The sequence below is a fragment of the Eublepharis macularius genome, chromosome 7, assembly GCF_028583425.1.
Source record: "Eublepharis macularius isolate TG4126 chromosome 7, MPM_Emac_v1.0, whole genome shotgun sequence".
NCBI classification, from domain to species: Eukaryota; Metazoa; Chordata; class Lepidosauria; order Squamata; family Eublepharidae; genus Eublepharis; species Eublepharis macularius.
The window spans coordinates 67,970,908-67,987,839 of NC_072796.1; the positions used below are offsets into that span (position 1 = coordinate 67,970,908).

General features: G+C 44.9%; 1 protein-coding gene across 6 annotated transcripts in view; it reads right to left on the reverse strand.

Annotated features, from left to right (window-relative positions):
• The window catches only part of PTPRM (protein tyrosine phosphatase receptor type M), a 749,315-nt gene that overhangs the window by 217,518 nt on the left and 514,865 nt on the right, over nucleotides 1-16,932 (reverse strand). For all 6 annotated transcript variants that reach the window (XM_054985128.1, XM_054985127.1, XM_054985126.1 and 3 more), the window contains one exon: nucleotides 13,727-13,859. In XM_054985128.1, the coding sequence (XP_054841103.1) occupies nucleotides 13,727-13,859 (133 nt within the window). The remainder of the gene's footprint in view (nucleotides 1-13,726; nucleotides 13,860-16,932) is intronic.

Here is a 16,932-nt window from a genome sequence, read left to right on the forward strand (position 1 = left end):
CATTCTGGTGGCCGTGACAATTTGGCGGGAGGAGCTCCGGGATAAAAAGGTCCTGTTCTGGTGCGACAACCAGGCCTCCGTGCGGGTCATTAACAAGCAGTCCTCCCGATCCGACCGGGTCATGAGGCTGGTCCGCCGCTTCGTGTTGTGCTGTCTTGCCGCTAACATCTCTTTCTCAGCCCGTCACGTAGCAGGTGTGGATAACAGCATGGCAGATGCGCTGTCTCGCTTCCAGATGGAGAGGTTCTTCACGCTGGCACCCGGGGCCTCCCGCACACCCGACCCATTCCCACCGGACCTGTGGCAAGTTGGCGAGACACCGTGACACAGGGGACCCTCTGCTCCGTGGCACCCGCCACTCTGCGGGCTTACTCCAAGGCGGTGGCGCGCTTCCTCCAGTTCACGGCGAAGGATGAAGGGCAGGGCTCTTGGCCGGCGTCCAAAACATCGGTGCTACGATACCTTGCCCACCTGCGAGGAGCCGGTTTTGCCCCAGGAACCATGCGACGGGAGCTGTCCGCCATTTCCTTCTTCAGCAAGGCCGCGGGTCTCCCTGACCCCTGTGACTGCTTTGAGGCCCGGAAGGCCATAGAAGGGTGGGGCAGGGTCTCTCCACGGGTGCCTGACCAGCGCAGGCCTATTACGCTGCCCACCTTGCGGGCCATTCTGCGGGAGGTCCCCAGCATCTGCTGGTCCCCCTACGAAGGGCGGCTCATCCGAGCGGCCTTCACCCTAGCATTTTTTGGAGCTTTCAGGGTCAGCGAGCTGGTGGCGGGGTCTCGCCGGGATTCCTCCGGCAGGGCCCTCGCAGCTGGTGATTTGGTGCTCTCCAGACGCACGGTTGCCATCTCAATACGTCAATCCAAAACCGATCAGCGAGGCCGGGGGGTCTCTGTCCTCCTGCGGGCCTCGCGGGATCGTGCAACCTGTCCCGTCGCGGCTGTCCGATCCTTCATGGCAGGTCGGCCTCAGTGCTCCGGTCCCTTCCTGGTACACAAGGACGGTACCCCCCTCACGCGCTACCAGTTCGCTGCCCTGTTGAGGGCATGCCTTCAAGCTGCCGGATTCCCACCGAGGGACTTTGCCTCCCACTCCTTTCGCATCGGTGCAGCCACGTCGGCAGCACAGCTGGGCCTTCCCCCCGACGCCATCCAGCGGGTGGGCCGCTGGCGGTCCGGGGCTTTTCGCACCTACATTCGCCCTTCTCGAGTGCTCTCCCACTAAGTTGTGTCTGTGCTTCAATTTGTTGCAGGTCAGCGGAGGACTGTTTGGATCTGCGGCCATAGCATCGTGTTTTGGGCCGGGAAATATGCTGCATCATCGGGATGGGGAAGACACCTCGGGCTGGACGGCCATGTCGCGATTCGCTGGATCGGCACCCGGGGTATGCTATGGGAGACGCTGGCCCCCACCTTGGTCCAACAGGCCCGCCGGGAGGGCCCACCTGACGCGCTGATCATCCAGCTGGGCGAGAACGACCTGGGCAGACGGGAAGGCCCGGACCTGCAGCGGGCGATGTGCGCCGACCTGGACTATCTAAGGGGATTGTTCCCTCGGACCTTCTTTTTGTGGTCAGACTTGCTCCAGAGGCGCTGTTGGCGCTTTGCGCGTAACCCAGAAAAGGTGGACGGGATCCGGCAGCGGGTGGCCCGCGCCATGGGGCGCTACATTTCTTCAGCTGGCGGCCTACTCATTCCACACCCGGACATTTCCTTCCGCTTGGAGGCGCTGTTCCGCCCGGACGGGGTGCACCTGTCCAGCTGGGGCCACGACATTTGGCTTCAGGACCTGAGAGATGGCCTGCTCGAGTGGTTGCGGCGGTAGGAGCTTTGGCGGGAGCCCCCCCCTCCTTGGGGGAGAGGGGGGGGCTCTGGTGGCGGTTGGTCATTGGATCGGATCTCATTTTGCGGGAGCCAGGGCCTCCGCCCTGGTTCCTGTTGAGGGGATTCCCATAAGGAATCTTGGGGTGAGTCACGGAGGTGCATGCCCAGCTCGGGGGCTGCCAGGTCGGACTCATCTCCAGGTGGCAGGGGAATCATGCAGGGGTGTACACCCAGATGATCTCCTCTCTTAATGCCACTCCTCCGGTCCCCCCCTCAGCTGGGGTCTGAGGGGGGAGGGGTTCATCGGCTTGGCAGGCGGGCCCGCCGATGCATGGGGATCCGATCCAGATGACTGCCTTCGCTCCTTACCTGCTGTGTTAATAAAGTTGTGGCCTGTTTTCTCTCCAGCCGTGTGTCTGGTCTCTGTTTGTCATCGCGCCCGCGGCCTCCGGCCATCAGCACTAGGCTGCAAGCGCGAGCGCCCGACTTACCGGGCGCTCGGTTTGCTGCCGCGGGGCCGGAGGGCGGAGAAGGTGCGGTGGCTGGCTGCCGGCCGGCCCGGGCTGGGACGGCGGCAGCCAATCAGTTTAAATCCCCGACGTCCAATCGCGGCCGTTGGGGGAGGGGCCGGGGCGAGGCCGGCTGCCGGACCACGGGGAGGGAGTCTTCCCTCTGGTCCGCCGGCCAGGTATTTAAGCAGGCAACTGCCGGGCCCCTCCTCACTCGGCGTCGGGCGGCGAATCCCACCCACCACTCCCGTTGTTCAGCGGACCGGGGGGGGGGGACAGTGGTCCTTTCATTTTCCTTGTCACAACTGTTGGCGGTTGGTCATTGGATCGGATCTCATTTTGCGGGAGCCAGGGCCTCCGCCCTGGTTCCTGTTGAGGGGATTCCCATAAGGAATCTTGGGGTGAGTCACGGAGGTGCATGCCCAGCTCGGGGGCTGCCAGGTCGGACTCATCTCCAGGTGGCAGGGGAATCATGCAGGGGTGTACACCCAGATGATCTCCTCCCTTAATGCCACTCCTCCGGTCCCCCCCTCAGCTGGGGTCTGAGGGGGGAGGGGTTCATCGGCTTGGCAGGCGGGCCCGCCGATGCATGGGGATCCGATCCAGATGACTGCCTTCGCTCCTTACCTGCTGTGTTAATAAAGTTGTGGCCTGTTTTCTCTCCAGCCGTGTGTCTGGTCTCTGTTTGTCATCGCGCCCGCGGCCTCCGGCCATCAGCACTAGGCTGCAAACAGCTCACAATCCCTTTTAGCAGTTCAGGAACAACACTGTGAGTCCATCTTAAGTTGCTCCACTCAAAACTTCCAGATCACTTTGGAAGGTCTGTAGCATGGCTCCATCTTACACCATGGTGCTTAGCTCCATCATACCTCCATCATACAGCGGTATGATGCTGGCATGGCAAAGACCTGCATTGCGAGCTCCTTCCTTAAGACCTTCAGATGTTGTTGTAGTTGTGCAGGAAAGGAGGCGTTCTAATGGTTCTCATACTAATAATACCCCAAAGGGACATTATTCCACTTAGAAGAAGCCTTTCAATATATTTCAATTATTTCAAAGTTATTTTTATTGAACAGATATTCCTAATTTAAGATCATCGCAGGTCATTGGCTAATTCTCCACTTGATCTGGATGCTTTTAAGTAATGAAAATAGTAGACATTGTTAAAAGGCAGTAGGAAAACACTGCAGAGTTTGAGTACACTTTTGCTAGCTGCTTTTACTCATACTTTCCCTAAAGTGACTGTATGATTAGTGTCCCCAGAACTTGGAGAGGGAACACTGGAGGGAATGCTCTGTCCCAAAGATTATAATTTTCTATAGGCTTTTGACTGAACAATGACTAAGAATGAACCTGAGAATAATATATTCTAAAGCCCAGTTTTACACTGGTGCATGTAACAAAACAAGTTTTATGGTGAATCAAAACCACATCCAGATTGAGGGAATGGAGTCTAACCCACTTTCAGTAAGGACTTTATTGGCACAAGTAACAGGAATGAAAATTGAATTAACATCTCCTCCCTCTGCCAATTTTGGAAGAAGAAAGTTGCACTGGAACAGTTAGTATGCCAATATAAGCAACTGGACACTTATCAGAAAATCGGTATGTGATTTACTCATGACATAAAATGAGCAATCTTAATGTTTAATGTGAAAGTAATGGTGTTCTTCATAGGAAATTAGAAACCTTAAGCAATCAGCTAATATACATGCAAAACTGACAATTTTTTGAGAGAGGTATGACCTGCAACCAAAATTACTAAAATAGTGGACTGAATCCAAAGGTGCATTTCCATATATTCCTGGTTACAGGGTATTGCATAAGAAAAGTGAAAGTAAATCCCAAGATAATCTTTGAGTGTCTCAAGAGTTTACATAAACAGTTTAGAACCTTTTGTTAGGTCAGAGGATTTTCTAGGGATTTGTGGCAGCGTTACAGGTGAACAAAAAACACTGCACAAAACTCCATGCCATTTTCCAGAAGTGCATCAAGAAATATATAGGAAAAAATGACACCAGGAAATCTGCAGTGTTTTTCTAGTATAAATTCTCAAAACTTGTAAAAACATGGATTGTGTCCTACAGCTCCATTCAGCTATGCTTTCCTTTAGAGGAGAATGCTTCCCTGTGAATGATACAGTCACAGAATGAAAAATAATATTACTATTAGAATTACTAATGACCGTTCAAAACAGCACCTACCACCTTTTATAGCCGTCAGTATACATTTGTGTATACATTTGAATTTTGCATAAAAATATCACAGACTGGACTACTTGGATTTCATTGCTTTTTGAGCCCATTGATTACATTTTTTTCTGACTGCTCATGTATTTATTTATTTAGTTAAAACCTTTTTATACCACCTTTCCATCCAGATATGGCCACCAAGGCAGCCAACATCTGAATAATAAAATTTAAAATAATATATAAATAATTCAATAAAATACATAAACACACCAGAACTATGGAGGAGCGCCAATAACAGTTATCAGGGGTATGCCAATTAAACAAAGAAGTCTTTATCCATTGGCAGAAGAAACCAATAGAAGGAGCCAGTTGAATTTCCCTGGTGTGAGAGTTCCAAAGTTTTCGTGCTATGAATGATAAGGTCTCTTCTTGGGTTGTCACCTATCAAGTCTCAGAAGGCAGGGGCACCCGAAACAGGAATTCTGAAGATAACTTGGACAGATAGGTTCATAGAGGCAAAGATGGTCCTTAAGTTATGTTGGCTTCAAATTGCATAGAGCTTTAAAGGTCAAGACCAGCAGCTTGAATTGACCCTGGAAGCAAAGTGGAAGCAAATGTAGATGGTACAAGACTGTAGTGATGTGGTCCCTACAACCTACTCCAGTCAACACTCTAGCCTCAGCATTCTGTACGAACTGTAGCTTACTGACAATCTTCAAAGGCAGCCCAACATAAGAGTTGGGCAAGCCAACACAGAGTTGCAGTAATCTAAGATGTTACCATGGAATGCACCACAGCAGAAAAATCCTTCCCAGGCAGGGTGAGTGACACCCCTAGCATCCAACAGGAAGCCTGGGTCCAGGAGCACCCCCAAGCTTTGAACCTGCTCCTTTATGGGGAGTGTAACCCCATTCAGAACAAAAATAATCTGGTTCCTGGCTCAGACCTTCCCCTTACTAGTGTTACCTCCAATTTGTCAGGATTAAGTTTCAACCTGTTAGCCCTCATTCATTCCAAAAGCGCTGTAATAGGAGGGGGGAAGCAAGAAAGAAATTTAGGCGGGTTCCATGCCATTAATACTATTAAATAATTTAAACCTATATTATTTTGGGATCTGTGTGCCCCATTTTTATTTTGAGTGTATCTATATTGTTACCACCGACCATCCTGAAATTCTGTAACTTGGCTGCTGTATTATAATATGAACTAATTTTAAAGCATGAAAAGTTACCATTTTGTAATAAATTGGGCAAGAAAATTCTGTACTATATCACATACAAATGGCTTCACTTTAGACTCAGTTTTTGTCTGTATAAATGTTAACTTGCTCAATTTTCAGTTTCTACTGAAAAAGCAGTTTCTACTAAAAAGGAAAGGTTATTTAAAAACTCCAAAGTCAAAAGTGAAAAGCATATAAGTATAGAGTATTCCTAAAGCAGGCCACATAAACAATAATAAAATCAGAAATTCTTAGTCAAAACCTAAATAGTGTTACTTTTTATGGTAGTCTTTCAACCATGCTCGTTTTTAAATTATTTATAATGAGGGTTTTGCCCCACACATAAAAATACAAATAACAGTAAAAACAGTGTCCCTTTCCAACCCATACAAGGTAGAGTAGCACACAAATAAAACCTAAAATTTCTCACATTTAAACATGACTGGCAATTAATGACACAAACCAGAATTTATCTCTAAAAAGCTCCATCTTTTCTGACAGATAATATGAATATTGACTGACAAAATTTACAGTATTTTCTCCAACTCCTGCCTACTAGTTCATAAAAATGCACCAGTATAGCGTGCCTACAAGATAGATATTCACCCACAATATTTAGATTAGATAAACTCAACTTTCATGTAATTTCTTGTGAAGAATAAACTGTAGCTCTGAGAAGCTCCCAAACTTCAAAGAAAATAATGAAAAACATCCAATTTGGATATGTAATTCAGATTGTTCATTATATGAGACATGTCTTATATTTGTTTACAATCCATTTACATCTATCACTGCCTAGTTAAAACTGCCGCAAGTCAAAATTATTTCTGACACTCTAACCCAGGACCTAAATTTATTATTTTCTTTATTTTAGACATATGTTCCATTGCCCTCTCTACACACCTTTTCTGGCTTCTTTCACTAATTCCTTTTTTCACCACAAGCTCATCTAGTTTACTTTCATACTCCTGGGACCCTACTGATCTGCTGGTGACTAAAATGTAGGTCCATAGCAGTAGACCTAGCATTGTCAGCTCTAGGTTGGGAAATTCCTTGAAATTTGGGGTGAATCCTGGGAGGGTAGGGTTTGTTGAAGGTATGGACTTTAGTGAGGCATAATACCACAGAGTCCACCTTCCAAAACAGCCATTTTCTCCAGGGAAACTGATACGTGTTGTCTGGGTACCAAGTGTAATTCTGTGAGATCTCCAGGCCCCGGCTGGAGGTTGGCAATCGTATGTAGACTTAGGTTCATTTAATGAACATAAATGACAACAACAACATTCAATTTATATACCACTTTTCAGGACAACACCAACTCAGAGCGGTTTACAAAGTGTATTGTTACAATCCTCACAACTAGAGATGGGCATGAACAGAAAAAACCCCGAACATGATGTCTGTTGCCATCCACGAACAGGGACTCATGAACAACCACCAACATGACCCTGTTCATGAACATGTTTGTGGTTGGCTGTTCGTGGGGGCCAGCTGTTGACATAATGAGCCAAGAAGCATGTGTGCATCTTGCTGTTTAGGTCTGTCTGTTATAACTGATGTAAAAGATCTATCTGACAGGTCCTTGGATGATGCAAGAGTGAAGAAACAGCTTAGTCACCTCACCTGATGTGCTGGGATTAGACACTGGGGGGGGGGTGCTATGGATGTATATAAGCCAGCTGTGTTTGGTGTAAGTGTGGAGCTTGTTCCATTAAGTACTTGGTGAAGCACTTTGACAGTGAGAACAAAGTCCTGTATATATAAGTCACTGTAAAATAAATGTACATACACTTTTACTACTATAAGTGTGTGGAAGCCTTATTTATAGCTCAGCTACAGTTCAAACCACGCTGCGCCAACAGGGTTATGGGCCCAGAACCGCATGGCGGGCGTTGAAGGTTTGAGGAACTGTGAGCGGTGAAGTCCTGAGAGGCTTGGAGCTGAAGGCTGTGGACGGTGAAGTCCAGGAGTGACTGTTCTGCGCTGGTGAGGAAAAACAGCAGCTGGCAAGCTGTCCTCGCAGGGAAGCAGTGTGGAGGAGGAGGAGAAGGAAAACATTCTCCCGGGGCCAGTCCAGATACCAGAGATGGCACAAATCCAAACAGCCCTGCCGGTGGAGAAGCTTACGGATGAGAACTACCAGGTATGGTCCATCCGAATGCAGCATTACCTTAAGAGGGAAAGTCTTTGGGTCTGTGTTGATAACCCTCCAGACGACCCCACGCCGGCAGAGGAAGTGAAAGATGAAAGTGCACTGGCTGTAATTGTGTTAAGCATAGCCGACAGCCAGCTAAACTATGTAGCTAACGAAAACACAGCTCAGGTGGCTTGGAAGGCACTCAAGGCCGTGCACCTGCGTGAGTCAGCAGGAGTCTTGATAGCCTTAACGAGAGCCCTGTACCGAAGGGTTCAGAAGCCTAGAAAACCAGTGCAAGAACACATAGCCGCATTGATGCAGAGCTTCAGGGACCTGGAGCTAAGAGGAAAGACTTTCTCAGAGCCGGACCGGGTGTATATTTTACTTTCCAGCTTAGCACCTGAGTATGAAATTCTCCTGACAACATTAGAAATGGTGCAAGCAGACGAATTAACATGGAGCTATGTTGTAGCTAAACTGCTGGATTATGAAAGGAGGCAAAAAGACAAGCTGTTATCTGAGACCGGGCATGCAGCCAAGTCTGGGCATGCAGTCAAATCTGGGAACGTAGCCAAGTCTACAGCGTGTTCTGAGGGGACCGACAGCAAACTACAGAGAGACAACAGGCAAGCTGTTCCGATGTCTCCAGTTTTACTGGCAACCAGAAAGTGTTGGACCTGCGGAAGCAGATCCCATGTTCGTAGAGAGTGCCCACATTGAAGGAAAGGAAGGAGGCCGGAGTCCAAAAACAGCTGAGGTGATTCCAGGAGCGGAGAAGCAAGGCTGGTGGTGTCAGCTGGCGCTGGGAGCTCTTGGATCATCGATTCGGGCGCTTCAAAAATAATTTGCCGGGAGGAGTCCGTGCTGGAGGACGTCCACGAGTCAACACTGCCTCACATCAGGCTAGCTGACGGGAGGTGTGCAAAAGTGACTTGCCAGGGCAAATTAACTTTTCCTTCCTTAGGACACACCTTCAGGGATGTATTATGTGTACCCTCGGTAGAAAGCAACCTGTTAAGTGTGTGTGCTCTAACCAGAGTAGGGTTTAACGTATCTTTTTCCCAGAGTGGGTGCATGATTTCTAAAGAGGGAAAGCCTCTGATGCAAGGTGAATTGTGTAATGATGTCTGTTCCATTGAGGATGTTAAAGTAAGGGCACAGGTTGTGTCCAACAGGTGTGACCATGAGGGGTGTGTTCATATTTTACACCGCAGGCTTGGTCATATTGGGTATGAAGCACTAAGGAAAACATTGGCTCTGCTACCAGGGGAAAGTGTAAAACCATGTAAGCATTTTCTAGACTTCCAGGTCTGCAAACAGGTAAAGAGTCATGCTTATCCTGTGGCTAAGTTCAGTAGTCGTGTGTCAAATAAGCCCTTGGAGCTGGTCCACATGGATCTGATAGGGCCGTACCCTCAAAGCCATTCAGGGAAATGATATGCTTTAATTATCTGTGATGATAAGAGTCGTTATCTGTGGGCATATGTGCTGACACACAAGTCAGAAACGTTTCAAGCAGTGGAGTACTGGCACAAAAGAGCTGAGTTGCAGCTGGGTGAAAAGCTTCGTGCCATTCAAACAGACATGGGTGGAGAGTTCCAGACAAATGAATTCTCCTAATGGTTGAATAAAAAGGGAATTGTTCATAGAATGGCAAACCCAGGGGTTCCAAGTGAAAATGGCGTGGTAGAACGCAGTGGTGGTAAAGTCCAAACAATAATGAAAGCCATGGTGACAGATGCAGACTTGCCGGTATCTTATTGGGCTGAGGCATTGGGAGCAGCCTGTTATGTCAGCAACAGGGTTTGGAGTAGGGCAATAAATGATATTCCCTACAGAGTGTTGTATAAAAAGGACCCAAAGCTCGGGTATCTCAGAGTGTTTGGGGTGAAAGCATGGGTGAATGTGCCTCTGAAACAGAGGAGAAAGGGATCTGTCAGGGCAATTAAACATGTATTTGTAGGATATCAGACTGGTATGAAATCCTACAGGTTTGTCACAGCAGACAGAAAGGTTTGTTTTAGCAGATCTGCAAGCTTTAACGAACACAATAGCTGGGGAAGACTCCATGGTAAGGAGGAGAAATCACAGGTGTTTCTGCTGTTAACAGAGCACAAGGAGGCCAGCCACAGAATGTGATTCATGAGCAGGAGGTTAAAAGGGAAGAGAAATCTCCTACACAGTCTCAGAGTCATGGTATGAAACTTCTAAGAGTGTCACAACGCTCCACAAAAGGAGTGCCTCCTGTGAGATATGGCTTTGAGCCAGATCTGCCGCAAGTAAATTTTGTGTGGGTGCCAGAACCAGCTGACTATCAAGAGGTTTTGCGGCTAGATGGGTCTGAAAGAGAGGCTTGGATCGCTGCTATGCGACAGGAATATGAGTCCCTCGTAGATCACAAAGTGTTCTCTCTGTCTGAAATGCCAGAAGGGAAAAGCCCAGTGGGCTGTAAGTGGTTGTATAAAGTGAAATATGACTCTAACGGAGGTTTTAAGCACAAGGCTCGCCTTGTGGCAAAGGGATACTCCCAAATACAGGGGCAGGATTATGATTTAGTGTTTTCACCTACTATGAGGGGGGAAACGTTCAGAGCTGCTCTGTGCAAAGCAAGTGCAGAGGGCTTAGCTGTTTATCGCTTTGATGTAGAAACTGCCTTTCTGAATGCAAACTTGGAAGAAGAGGTATATATGGAACAAATTCCAGGTTTTGAATCTGAACACAAAGGTTGTGTATTAAAACTGCACAAGTCCATCTACGGGTTGAAACAGGCAGCACGGTGCTGGAATGTGTGTTTATCAAAGGCACTAGCTAGCCTTGGGTTTAGGCAAGCAGAGGCTGATCCATGTTTATACACAAAGAAGAGTGGTAAGAAGCAATGTTACCTACTTTGCTATGTGGATGATCTCTGTTTTCTTTGTAAGTCAACCGAGGAATTGGATGAATTCCGACAAGCAATAACTGGTGTGTTTAAAACAAGGTTTTTGGGACCTATTTCAAACTACTTAGGTATGCAAATCACCAGAAACAACTCAGGGTGTTTTGAGCTGAGTCAAAGCAATAAAATAAAACAGTTGCTGAAGCAGCATAGAATGTCAGAGGCAAAAGAAGTGCAAACTCCCATGTCTGCTGGGTGTCTTAAGGAGCCAAGGAATACTCCTTTAGAAAATAAAACAAAATACCAATCATTAGTTGCTGGAGCCGCCCTGATCTGGGTTATGTGGTGCAGTGGCTGTGTAGGCAGTGTGCAGATCCCGGTGAAAGGGACTGGCAAGCAGCAAAAAGGGTGCTGTGTTATTTGAAGGGAACTTCTGAACACAGGCTTGTACTAAACACTACAAAAAGTACTGAAGTGGTAGCCTTTAGTGATGCATCATGGGGTCATGATGAAGGAAGGTCTACTTCTGGGTATCTTATACAAGTTCTGGGAGCACTAGTATGTTGGAAATCACAAAGACAAACATTAGTGGCAACTAGCTCGTGTGAGGCCGAATTTGCCTCATTAAGTGATTGTGTTCTGCAACTGGAATGGGTAATAAAATTATTGGGGGATCTGAATATCCAATGTCCATTGCCAGTGAAAATAAAGTGTGACAGTTCTGCTGCAGAGCAATTGGCACAACATCAAACAATACGTGCCAGAAGTAAACATATTATAATCCGTTACCAAAATGTATGTGATACCATTCAGGTATAGTATGTTTAAGTCATTGTAGGTCAAATGAAAATTGTGCAGATCTGTTGATAAAGGGACAAACCCAGGAAATGTTGGCTAAATGCAAAGAAATGCTGGGTAGTATGCCTCTTGTCTCAAGGAGGAGTGTTGACATAATGAGCCAAGAAGCATGTGTGCATCTTGCTGTTTAGGTCTGTCTGTCATAACTGATGTAAAAGATCTATTTGACAGGTCCTTGGATGATGCAAGAGCGAAGAAACAGCTTAGTCACCTCACCTGATGTGCTGGGATTGGACACTGGGGGGTGCTATGGATGTATATAAGCCAGCTGTGTCTGGTGTAAGTGTGGAGCTTGTTCCATTAAGTGCTTGGTGAAGCACTTTGACAGTGAGAACAAAGTCCTGTATATATAAGTCACTGTAAAATAAATGTACATACACTTTTACTACTATAAGTGTGTGGAAGCCTTATTTATAGCTCAGCTACAGTTCAAACCACGCTGCGCCAACACCAGCAAGCTCTCATCCAAGTTTGGTTAAGATGTCTACTGCACCACGTCCAGAAACCTGACCTGAGCAGGCAACAGGAAAGGTACCAATAATAAATAATAGCTTGGCCTCAGGGCCTGGCAGCAGCCCTGGAACTTGAGGGTGGGTAGATCCCTACCGCACCACTCCCAGAAACCCTACCTGAGCAAACAGCAGGAAAGGTACCAATAGTAAGTAATAGCTTGCCCCCAGAGCCTGGCAGCAGCCCTGGAACCTGAAGAGATAGATCCATATCCCACCACACACAAAGAAAATTCAAGCTCCAATGCACTCTCCCTGTCTCTCTGTCAAAATGCCAACAGCAGCTTTCTCTTCCTCTCCACTGTCTGCAAAGACTAGCCAGAGCTGGGAGCCCCCCCTCCCCCATGGCCTTTGCTCTCTTGTAACAAATTTGGAGCTCCACACTTGGAAGGAAGACCTGCCTATCAAGCTATTGGGCTTAGATTGGGGTTTCCAGGGCAACACAGCAGAAGTTCAGAGTTCAGACAATCCCTACCTAAATTGCCAAAGGAATAGATTGCAGGTGCCAGACTGTCTGGCTTGACGAACAGCAATGAACGAGGCTTGCAACGACCACCTGTTCATTTAGAATGGGGCCTCACAAACAGCTTGTTCTCGAACAGCAGATTGGGCTGTTCGTGGCTTTTTTTGTTTGCGTTGCTGTTCGTGCCCATCTCTACTCACAACAATCACCCTGTAAGCTGGGTGGGGCTGAGAGAGCTCTGAAAGACTGACCCAAAGTCATCTAGATGGCTTCAAGTGGAGGAGTGAGGAATCAAATCCAGTTCTCCAGATTAGAGTCCTGATTCTCTTAACCACTACACCAAATGGCCCTCAAAGCCAATAGGAACTGCATTGATAAGTGCCATACATAGAAATGGCATAAATGCAAATGAAGCAAGATTCCCATGAAAATATCACACATTTTCATAAGGACACTGGAAACTACACTGTCGATCATAAGTATAGCTTCTATAGCTGCAAAGGTATGTTCTATGAAGTATCCCCATTATGGTATGCAATACGCTCCATCTCTGTTACTAAAATGAACATGCCATTAAGTTGTCTTCAGCATCATTTACAATAATATCATATTTGGCTTTATGGTAAAGCAAAAGATAGCCTTCAAAAGAATTCAAATGGCAAATCCACTCCTAAACCTTTGCCCTCTCATTTTGTCTATTTTGAGTGAACTTTCTTTTATATTCAAGAATAATTTTCTGAGGTATCTTTACAGAATCAAAATGCTTCTGTTTTTCACTTTGGCTACAGGATAGAATAAAGGTAGAAAAAGACATTGTTCTTGTGTCATTTGGATTCTTAATGCAGTGTAAAAGTGCAAGATGCTAGATTCATTGACTTGAGGGTGTTTTGAAGGTACCAACATTAATTTACTGAGAATGCTAACACATAGGCACTAACATTAATTTAATGAGAATGTTGTAGGAGGAGAGAGTCAGATTGTACAGTATTATACACCAGCATCAGGGCTTTAGGGAAAATAAGCAGCACTTCTGTCTGTTAAAGTGGCTGGAAACTTAGCATGTATCTTACTCAAAACTGCTGCAGGAAATGCTTCAACACAAATACGCATACACAAAGAAGAATATTTATTAACTGCTCACCTTTTCTTCATAACCAAAATAACCCCCAGAAATATAATAACGAATAGCAAGATTCCTGCAATCACTCCGGCAATTTTAACAGTGTGGTCTGTTTGCTTCTCTGGCTCAGGGTCTGGTTTCCTAGTAGCAGCACCTATAGATGTAAATTTAAAACAAAGAGAGGAAAATAATCAATATGTTTATTCGTTAAATAAATAATAATAGCTAAGAAACAGCAAAGCTTTGACAGTTGGGACTTTTTAAAAAAGTAACTGACATACACTAGAAAAAATATCCAAATATTTATACTCCTAAACCAAATTTTGGTACTATATTTGGTACTTTACCTTTTTAACTGAACCTGTTCTCCCATACCAATGTTTATTACCAGATATAACATCTTCGTTCATTTTACTGTTTAAAGAATACAACTATCATAAGCTTTTATCCCAATTTGATTGGTAGAACATTTTCTGCAATTATTTTTCATAAATGAAGCAATAATTTTTTAGCATACCAGCTTAAAACCCATGGAAGTGTGAGATAAACCCTTTTACCATACATTTCACCAGCAATTGTTTTGTTTTTACACAATAGACCTTTTTTGCCTTTGGAAATCTAAATCTAGGTCACATCTGGTAAGCAAAAGACTCCTCCTAAGCAATTTAGACATAAAATGGGAAGCAGCTGATGATCATACCACTGGCACCTACATTTAATATCTGTTTAAATGAGATAAGGGTGCCTTAGAGCAGCTACTGTCTTCAGCTTTTATAGCTTTCTGTATTAAAAATAACAACAGCCCCCGCCCCAACCACTGTTTGTTCTATGATATGACAGAATGTCAGAATCTGTGTTTCATTTTTTCACTGAATCCTGTTAAGGAATCATTGTTCAATTCACTAAGTTAACTCTTTAGAGGACTTCTGACTTTTTAATCAAAACATGACAATATTAATCATTTGAGGCACCATGTCACCTTCACAAGGTGGACAGACAATCCTGGCAACAAGTCTGATTTATAAGCTTCCTCATTAAAGTTTTCTGGATTGACATGGGCAGGGGCGGGGAGAGTATAAAATGTAATTAAACTTTAACGTTTGGGGACTAGTATAGTCTGGTTTCATCAAGGACTTTGAAGGCCTGATTAAGTTTTTTTTTTTTGCCTAGAAATCAAAGTAATGAATAATCATCCTGGGGCAGTTTTTTGATTACTAAGTAACAAATGATAGCAAAAATTCAAGGGTATTCAATTCTGACCAAGTCAAACCAAGGTCAGATTTCCAAAACTTCTACTGCAAAAGTTAGTAACAATTTCATCATCTATAGTTTGGCATATCAGATAAAGAAATGTTGTCATCAATTTTGGTTTCTAATAAAGAACTAAGCTCTTTTGAAGAATTTTCATATAATACAGAATATTTCCACACTGATATAAATCCCTGAGTTGGTTTTACATCAACTCTACAAATGATTAAAAACTGAAAACTGAAGTAGGCACTGAATGGGGTTACACTGTTAACTGAAACTGAAAACTGAAAACTGAAGTAGGCACTGAATGGGGTTACACTGTTAATCTGCACTACAACTGAAGCAGTGTCAACACTGGGATTATTCCTTGCATAATGTTCCAGTTTGCCTTATATAAAGCATCTCATATTTTTCTCACCCTTTCTTGCCATGTCTGAAAAACGGGGAAAGCCCATTTTAGCCTGCTTAAGCAGAAAAAGCCTGAATTTTTAATACAGCACAATCAATAGCAATAGCAGGTAATGTGGGAATGGATGCTTGCGAATCCCATTATGTAATTTTAGGAAAACTTTCCAACAAGGACAGGGTAGTGCATTTCTTTTTCACTAGATTTCCTAAGCTTTTATGCTTTCACTTTCAACAGATAGGTTAAAAAAAAAGAATCCAAAAGATTCCATGGCAACTTCTAAGTGCTGGTGCTCACAGGTTACAAAATGCCCACCCTCTCAATTGCTGGTTAGGAGCCTATGGACCAAACACAGGAACTGCTGCAACTATATCTCTACAGCAGTTCATAGAATCAGGGAGCCTGGTTGCCATCTATCACTAGAAGTGTATCTGAGCTGGAGTGCAGGTTATAAGTAGAGATGGGCATGTATCGAATTATGACGCAAAAAAACACATGAACCAGGCTGGTTTGTGGTTCATGAACCAGTGGTTCATGGAAGCTCATTTCCACAAACTTCTACGAACTGGTCTACTGGTTTGTTTGGGTCGTAAAGGGGCAGTTTAAATGCCTGAGGAAATGGCCATATGAATTTTCCCTTCAGCTTGCAAGCCCCCTGCTGCCTGATAGTTTAAAGGGACCTGCTGCTTGCAAGGCAGGAAAGGGCTCTTTAAACTGTCAAATGCCCCTTTCCCAGCTGCTACTAAGCAGCTAGAAAGGGGCATTTAAACCCCACGAACCACAAATTGGTTCATAAACTGGCCCCAGTTCGTGGCAGTTCCTGGTTCCTGGTTCGTGAAAATCCATGAACCACATGGTTCAGTTTTTTTGTGGTTCGTGCCCATCTCTAGTTATAAGCCAACATGAAAATCCTAGGGTAATTATTTAGTTTTAGCTGCTCTGAAATGCAAATAACTCATAATTGCGGAGAAATTATGTACAAAACCAGATTGCTTTCTTAAAAACATGCAAAAGCCTCTAATTTTTTTCTGTGATGTCATGAAGTCTAATAACGCCTTCCTTTATTAGAGCATAATGGCCTCACTTTTTGTTTAACCCTAAACCACAGCTGGACAATTTCTTCTGTTATAAAGCCATTTGCTCAGTGCATCATTCTCAACCCTCCCCCAGCTAAATTTCTTGTAAAAGTGTTCTCATCAATTGATGTATTGCTAAAGTTTTAAATAATTGGCAGTGCGTAGCTCAGTCACCAATGAAACACATTTTTTTTTAATTAGACAGCCTGGTTTTTTTCTATTTCCTACTTTTTCAGATCATTACAGTTTTTATTTTCTACATTTTTGGGCCATAACTATTGACCTGTGTTATACAGAAGATAGTAAATATTCCCTTGTTCCTCTTGATGGCATGGTAAATGATCACTCCTTCAAAAAAGCTCATATCCTTAAGAGGCATGCAATCAAATTATTATGCAGGCAGTAGGATCCAAGTAATATCACTTTTCAGCACCTACTCTTAACTCACACTGCAGATAAGGTCAGGGAAATGAAATGTTATACCCGTGTGTGAC